At 38.5% G+C, this 8,827-nt stretch overlaps 1 protein-coding gene across 1 annotated transcript; it reads left to right on the top strand.

Annotated features, from left to right (window-relative positions):
• Positions 1 to 7,350: 7,350 nt before the first annotated feature.
• On the top strand, positions 7,351 to 7,923 carry LOC110293074 (interferon alpha-12). The gene has a single exon (XM_021160843.1). It carries the CDS (start codon positions 7,351 to 7,353, stop codon positions 7,921 to 7,923), a length of 573 nt encoding a protein of 190 aa, XP_021016502.1.
• Positions 7,924 to 8,827: the final 904 nt, after the last annotated feature.

The following is an 8,827-nucleotide window of genomic DNA, read 5'->3' as shown; positions in this document are numbered from 1 at the left end:
GCTGATCCGGCTGGATGAGGCCTGTGGCCCTACTCAGGCCGGTTTCTGCTTCCCTAACTAATGCAGTCTCAGGTCCCGTGCAATTGGATTGGAGCAGAAGCTGTGTTCCACTCACCAGAAGTCTTAAGATCCTGTGGCGGGTGTTGTGGGTAGCTGGCAAGTGTCTGTTTTGTTTTTTCAAGACAGGGTTTCTCTGTGTAGCCCTGACTGTCCTGGAACTCACTCTGTAGGCCACGCTGGCTTCGAATTCAGAAATTTGCCTGCCTCTGCCTCCCAAGTGCTGGGATTAAAGGCGTGTGCCACCATGCCCAGCTTAGGATGGTATTTTCTAGTTCCATCTATTTGCCTACAAATTTCATGAAGCCATTGTTTTTATTAGTTGAGTAATACAAAATTGTGTAAATGTACCATGTTTTCTGTATTCATTCCTCTGTTGAAGGACATCTGGGTTCTTTCCAGCTTCTGACTATTATAAATAAGGCTGTGATGAGCATAGTGAAGCATGTGTCATTGTTATATGTTGGATCATCTTTTTGGTATATGGATTGGCATAGCTGGGTCATCAGGTAATAATATGTTCAGTTTTCTGAGGAACCACCAGACTGATTTTCAGAGTGCTTGTACCAGCTTGTAATCCCACCAAAAATGGAATAGTGTCCCCCTTTCCCCACATCCTTGACAGCATCTGATATCACCTGAATTTTTGATTTAGCCATTCTGACTGGTGTGAGGTGGGATCTCAGGGGTGTTTTGATTTGCATTTCCCTGATGACTAAGGATGTTGAATATTTCTTTAGGTGCTTCTCAGCCATTCGATATTCCTCAGTTGAAAATTCTGTTTAGCTCTGTTCCCCATTTTTAATAGGGTTATTTGATTCTCTGGAGTCTAACTTCTTGAGATCTTTGTATATTTGGATATTAGCCCTCTACAGGATGAAGGATTGGTAAGATCTTTTCCCAATCTATAGGTTGCCATTTTGTCCGACTGACAGTGTCCTTTGCCTGACAGAAGCTTTGCAATTTTATAAGGCCCCATTTTTTTATTCTTGAACTTAGAACATAAGCCATTGGTGTTCTGATCAGGAAATTTTCCCGTGTGTTTGAGACTTGCCCCCACTTTCTCTTCTACTAGTTTCAGTGAATCTGGATTTGTGGAGGTCCTTGATCCACATGGACTTGAGCTTTGTACAGATGAGAATAGGTCGATTTGCATTTTTCTACATGCTGACCTCCAGTTGAACCAGCACCATTTGTTGAAAATGTTGTCCTTTATCCATTGTTTGGTTTTACCTCCTTTGTCAAATATCAAGTGACCATAGGAGTGTGGGTTCATTTCCAGGTTTTTAATTCTATTCCATTGATCTTTCTGCCTGTCTCTGTACCAGTACCACACAGTTTTTATCACTATTGCTCTGCAATACAGCTTGAGGTCAGGGATGGTAACCCCCAGAAACTCTTTTTTTGTTGTTTAAAATAGTTTTCACTATACAAGGTTTTTTGTTATTCCAGATAAATTTGCAAATTGCTCTTTCTAACTCTATGAAGAACTGAGTTGGAATTTTGATGGGGATTTCATTGAGTCTGTAGATTGCTTTTGGCAAGACGGCCATTTTTACTATATTAATCCTGCCAATCCACGAGCATGGGAGATTTTCCCATCTTCTGAGGTCTTCTTCGATTTCTTTCTTCAGAGACTTTAAGTTCTTGTTGTATAGATCTTTCATTTGTTTGGTTAGAGTCATTGTGAAGTGTGTCATTTTCCTAATTTCTTTCGCAGCCCATTTATTTGTTGAGTATAGGAAGGCTACTGATTTGTTTGAGTTATTTTTATATCTGGCCACTTTGCTGTGGTTGTTTATCAGTTGTAGGAGTTCACTGGTGGAATTTTTGGGATCACTTAAGTGTAGTATCATATCATCTGCAAATAGTCATATTTTGACTTCTTCCTTTCCAATTTGTATCCCTTTGACCTCCTTCTGTTGTCTAATTGCTTTAGCTAGAATTTCAAGTACTATATGGAATAGATGGGGAGAGTGGCCAGCCTTGTCCAGTCCCTGATTTTAGTGGGATTGCTTCGAGTTTCTCTCCATTTAATTTGATGTTGTCTACTGGTTTTCCATATATTGCTTTTACTATGTTTAGGTATGAGCCTTGAATTCCTGCTCTTTCCAGGGCTTTTAGCATGAAGGGATATTGAATTTTGTCAAATGCTTTTTCAGCATCTAGTGAAATGACCATGTGGTTTCTTTCCTTTGAGTTTGTTTATGTAGTGGATTATTTGAATAGATTTCTGTATATTGAACCATCCCTGTATCCCTGGCATGGTGAATGATTGTTTTGATATGTATTGGATCCAGTTTGTGAGAATTTTATTGAGTATTTTTGCACTGATGTTCATAAGGGAAATTGGTCTGGAGTTCTCTTTCTTTTTGGGACTTTGTGTGATTTAGGTATAAGCATATTGTGGCTTCATAGAACAAATAGTGTTCCCTCTGTTTCTATTTCATGGGATACTTTGAAGAGTATTGAAATTAGATCTTTGAAGGTTTGATAGAATTCTGCACAAAACCCATCTGGTCCTGGGCTTTTTTTAGGTTGGGAAAATTCTTGATAACTGATTCTATTTCTTTAGGGGTTATGTGACTGTTTAAATGGTTTATCTGATCATGATTTAACGTTGGCACCTGGTATCTGCATAGAAAATTGTCCATTTCATCCAGATTTTCCAGTTTTGTTGAGTATAGGCTTTTATAGTAGGATCTAATGATTTTTTTTTAATATCCTCTGTTTCTGTTGTTATGCCTCCCTTTTCGTTTCTGATTTTATTAATTTGGATACTGTCTCTGTACACTCTAGTTAGTCTGGCTAGGGATTTATTTACCTTGTTGATGTTCTCAAAGAACCAGCTCTTGGTTTTGTTGATTCTTTGTATAGTTCTTTTTGTTTCTACTTGGTTGATTTTAGCCCTGAGTTACATTATTTCCTGCTATCGACTCCTCTTGAGTGTATTTGCTTCTTTTTGTTCTAGAGCTTTGAGGTGTGCTGTCAAGCTGCTAGAGCATACTCTCTCTAATTTCTTTTTGGAGGCACTTAGAGCTATGATTTTTTTCTCTTAGCGCTACTTTCATAGCGTACCATAAGATTTGGTATGATGTGCCTTCATTTTCATTATATTCTAGAAAGTCTTTCATTTCTTTCTTTATTTCTTGCTTGACCAAGTCATCATTGAGTAGAGCATTGTTCAGCTTCAATGTGTATGTAGACTTTCTGTGGTTTTTGTTGCTATTGAATACCAGCCTTAGTTTGTGATCATCTGATAGGATGCATGAGGTCATTTCAATCTTCCTATATCTGTTGAGGCCTGTTTTGTGACCAATTATATGGTCAATTTTGGAAAAGGTACCATGAGATGCTGAGAAAAAAAAGGTATATTCTCTTGTTTTAGGATAAAATTTCTATAAATATCTATTAAATCCACTTGGTTCATATCTTCTGCTAATTTCACTGTGTCTCTGTTTAGATATCTTCTTGCCCTTTGCCACCTGCAGCAGATGGAAGAGTTGGCCCTGGGGCCAGGAGAGTTGGAGAGCAGGCCATGCCCCTCACTGGTGCAGCCCTCAGGAGAATGACACTTGTGCCTCCCCTCAGTAGCAGAATAGAGCTGGCCCCGATGGCAAAGGCACAGATCAGCCATCCCTGAAATCACGAGAGCTGGGCTAGCCCCCTAACTGGCTGCAGCACTTGAGAGTTTCTTGGTACCTCATCAGGACAGCACAGTGGAGTTGGCTCTGGTGGTGTGGGTGCAGGTGAGCTGGCTTCAGGTCATAAACAAGAGAGCTTTCCCTGCCTCTTGCAGGCTGCAGCACGGGGTGAGCTAGTCTGGAAAATGCTGGACAGCTCACCTTGCTGGTGTGGGTGTGGGAGAGCTGGCAGGCTGACCAACACACCTATTACCTACGTCCAGATTCAAGGCTTTGGCTGACCCACTCCAACATCTACCTCATCTATGAACTTCTGGAAAGCAGCAGTCCTGCAGATTCAAAGCTGTAGGATCTCCATGATACAGGGTAGCCACACCATATCTGAGAGGAGTCCTGTGGAGCACTCAGTACTGATGGTGTAGAGGAAACCAGAGGCCTTAAACCAGATAAATGACTCATTGCAATGAACAGTTGCAAGTAAACATCTGTGGAAAAATGTATACACAGTGGGGCAAATGATACATTACAGATTCTGTGATGAGACAGTGTTTAGTTTTGTTTATATTTTATTTTTTGTTTTTTTAATTTTCTTTTGGAGGGATCACAAAGGTAGAGGACAGATACAAAGGAACAAGAGATAAGTGGGATTGGGGTGTATGATGTGACACCCACAAAGAATCAATAAACAGATAAAAATATGTTTTCTAGGTTTTTGAGAAGGGCTTTTTCTCCTCCCATTCCTATTATTCTAAAGATAGATATTTTCATTATTTTTATAGATTTCATGGATGTTTGTGTCAGGAAATTTTTAGATTTAGCATTTTCTTTGAATTATGCATCAGTTTCTTCTATGGTGCCTTCCACGCTTGAGACTCTCTCTTCCATTGCTTGTATACTTTCGTGGTGCTTGCATCTGTAGTTTCTGTTACTTTAGCTAGATTTTCCATCTCAAAGAGTCCCTCAGTTTGTGTTTTCCTTATTGTTTCTATTTCCATTTTCAGGTCTGAGCCATTTACTTTACCTCCATGACTATTTCTTTCTTGGCTTTCCTGAATGGACTCCTGCATTCCTCTCATTGTGTTTTACTGGATTTCCTTAAGGGATGTATTAATTTCCTCTTTGAGAGTCTCTATTATCTTCATAGAATTGGCCTTAGGTCATTTTCTTGTGCATCAGCTGTGTTGGAATAGCCAGGCCTTGCTATAGTAGGATAGCTAGGCTTTGGTGATGTGATATTGCCCTGGATGTTGTTGATTGGGTTGTTGTGGTGGCCTCTATTCCTATGGGTTTGAGGTAATATTATGTTTAAGCACTGTTTTCTGAGCTTATCTGCATTGGATGGATGGTTTTCCCTTGTTTCCTTTCTGTTCTTCTGGCCTGAGGGTCCTGTGGTTCTGGTGACCAAGTCTCTGTCTCTGCTGGGTTTTTGGGTGCCAACATTGCCTCTGAGGTTCTGGATTTCTGGAGTTCTGATATCTGGCATAGCCTAGGGAGTTCTGGATACAGGTGTGGATTCTGGAGTGTCAGGTGCCAGCATGGCCTTTGGTAGGACAGGGAGCTTCTGCCTATGTTGTGGCTGGGGAAGGGAGACAGGATGAGGGGCTGTTGGGTGAACTGGCTTGGCTCTAAAGTGTGTTGGAGGGTTATGGAGGGGTCTTGGCTATGATTGCCTAATGGAATGCTGGACAGCAGTATGCTTCTGACTAAGTTGTGGGCCAAGATATGCAAAATGGTTTACTCAATGAGCCCTCAAAAATGGCATAAAAATCATTAGATGAAGATCTAATAAAAATGATTATTAAATTAGTATTTTATATAACTAACTAATTAAGTTAATACATGAAATTGGAAGAAAATTATTCTTAGCCTTTAAATGTTTGAAATTTTTAAAGTGTCATTAAAACAATATTTCAAATTTAGAAAAATTTAATTAGCAATATACAATAGATTATAATTTAAATAATTATGCAATTGATATAAATAAAAACAAAAATTGATTGTAATAGGAAATTCAGTAACTTTTAAATACACTGATAAAATTGATCTGGACATAGGTATGAAAATTTTAATTGTTGGTTGAATATCTGTGTTGTAATGGTCAATGACAACTCTATTGAGAAGAAAAACCTTGTAAAATAGCTTCATTGTCTTTTTTTATTTTTTACCATATTTGTGTTTGAAAAACTAATAGCTATAGTGATTTTCAGAAAAGAAAGGTGGCAAATAATTATATTGATCTTGAAAATGAATAAAAGGGAGATTGTACAGGAAGTGAAATGAGTCAGGAAGAGTTTGTTGTTGTTGTTCTTTTAAGTTTAATGAGATGGAAAGAAGTATGAGTAGTTGTGTTTTGTTTTCAACCATATTAAATGACAGAAAAGAGAAAGGAAAGGAAGAAAATGAGGGTCTCTCAGCAGACCCTGGGGTGGTAATCAATGTAAAGTGGGATTATAAATCAGTCTATATTTCAATTGTTGGGTCCTTTGGAGTCCTGGCAGTACAAGAGTCTGGGAGATTTCTGAGAGTAAAGACAAAAAGCTGAATTACTTGAAAAAGATTTGAAAGCAATAGTCAGAAACACAGGTAGCTACAAGATCATGTACAAATATAGCAAATAAAATCAAATAAGTAACCATGCAATGAAAGAGAAAATCAGTGAAGAGGTCCTATAAAGATAAAAAAGATATCTTAGTATTGAAAAATTCAATATGTCAATGAAAAATGCAGAAAGAGGTTCACAGCACACAAGAGGTATCTTTGTCACAAATAAGTGAGGATGTGAGTGTGTGTGTGTGTGTGTGTGTGTGAGAGAGAGAGAGAGAGAGAGAGAGAGAGAGAGAGAGCATGCACAAGCCTGCAATGTTCTGAATGTTGTGATCAGAGGCCACCTTACAGGTGTTTGATCTTTACTGTAACCAGGAGTTCCAGGAATCAAACTTGGCTCATCAAGTTTGAACAGCAAACCATTTTATATATTGGGCCCAGAGGATTGCATGACAATCGTGGAATAAACAGCTGAAATACAGTGATAATTAAATTAACCTTTTATATAAATTTATATAACACTTAATGAAGGCAAAATGAAGAACTAAAATTTAAAACTTTAAATTTAATATTGGAATAATTTAAAGTATACCATTATTTCAACATATTTTAATTTAGAAATTTTTTATTGTGCCTACATTATGATTTAAACATTTTGTAAATGATATAAATGAAACAAAAATTAATTGTAAAATGAATTTCAAAGCCTTTTATAGGAAACTTTTACAGGGATTTTTGTTGTTGTTGTTGTTGTTGTTAAAACAGATGTGTAAATTTCAGACAAACAATGTTTACCTGTGGTGTAATAATTAATGAAAATTCTAATCAGAAAATGAAAACCTATAAAACAACTTTCAGAGGGTAGCAGAGAAAGAGGAAGCAGGAGTGACAACCAAAACAAATTAGAAAAATGCCCATACAGAAGCAGAAAATGAGTTAAAGAAAGTGAAAAGACAAGTGGAAAGAGAGAGGAGGACATTAAGAAAATGAAAACAGTGTTTGCCCTATTTAAGACACATCCACCCAGGATGGTCTTCAGAGAATCTAGAGGAAAAGGTTCAGAACCAAACAGCCCAGAAGACAAACAGCATCTGCAAGATCCACAATGGCTAGGCTCTGTGTTTTCCTGATGGCCCTGCTGCTGATGAGCTACTGGTCAACCTGCTCTCTAGGATGTGACCTGCCTCAAACTCATAACCTCAGCAACAAGAGAGCCTTGACCCTCCTGGTACAAATGAGGAGACTCTCCCCTCTCTCCTGCCTGAAGGACAGAAAGAACTTTAGATTCCCCCTGGAGAAGGTGGATTCCCAGCAGATCCAGAAGGCTCAAGCCATCCCTGTCCTGAGTGAGCTGACGCAGCAGATCCTGAACCTCTTCACATCAAAGGATTCATCTGCTGCTTGGAATGCAACCCTCCTAGACTCATTCTGCAATGACGTCCATCATCAGCTCAATGACCTGCAAGGCTGTCTGATGCAGCAGGTAGAGATACAGGCACCCCCCCTGACCCAGGAAGATTCCCTGCTGGCTGTGAGGAAATACTTCCACAGGATCACTGTGTACCTGAGAGAGAAGAAACACAGCCCCTGTGCCTGGGAGGTGGTCAGAGCAGAAGTCTGGAGAGCCCTGTCTTCCTCAGCCAAGTTGCTGGCAAGACTGAGTGAGGAGAAGGAATGAGTACTGAGACAAAGTGGAGAGGACTCTCCTGAATGAGGACTCTATCTCTCTTCATAAGCTCTCCTTTAAAAACTCTCATTTATTTTTGTATGAATACAATCAACCAGCCTAGATGTTCCAGCAAAACTGAGCAAAGTTTTTCTGCATGTAAAAACATGTTTTGTAATGTTGTCATGTCTATTTATTTACTTATTTATTTATTTCCTTAAATAATTTAAAGTATTTGTTTTCAGTCCTGTGGTCTTATATTTTCTTTAATGTAGCAAACCATCATATATAATTAAAATAATTGTGTGTTCAAATAAATTTGCTTTATAAAACACTTTACATGTTAATTTTGTATCTCTTCAAATTTCTCCAGTGTTCCTAACAGTATTAAACACCATTACAATTGTACAAATGGACTGTGTCCAAGGATCATGCTGCATACACATGTACACTGCACAGCATTCAGACAAACCCTAAAGCTTTGCCTCTACTTTCTCTCCAGTATATGGTATCTTCTAAATATGTGCTATGAGGTAGAAAGCTAGAGAGTATTGCTCACATCATGTTGTGTCTCAGTCCTCTTTGACCCATTATTCCCTAGAGTAATCTTCCATCTGACTTCCCTGACCTCTGGTACCCACCATCTACTCTCAACTTTGATGAGTTTAACTGTTTTGGTTCCTAAATATGAGTGAGATTATGTACAGCAATACAAAAATAGGTCAACAAAAATGACAGCATGCCTAAGTAGCACAGACAAACAAGCCAAGCAAGAAGAATGAAGGTTTAACCACATTCATAGCCCCAAGAACCAATTCTTAGAATAAATCCTACCAGGGGAGTGATATGCCCTTAAAATTAATTATTTCAAACACTACTATTCACACTGAATTTCATGGGCTTTTCTCTCTTTCTG

Source organism: Mus caroli, chromosome 4 (genome assembly GCF_900094665.2).
Source record: "Mus caroli chromosome 4, CAROLI_EIJ_v1.1, whole genome shotgun sequence".
NCBI lineage: Eukaryota > Metazoa > Chordata > Mammalia > Rodentia > Muridae > Mus > Mus caroli.
Note: the sequence above shows the minus strand (reverse complement) of the source record. Positions and strands in the feature narration are given on the sequence as shown.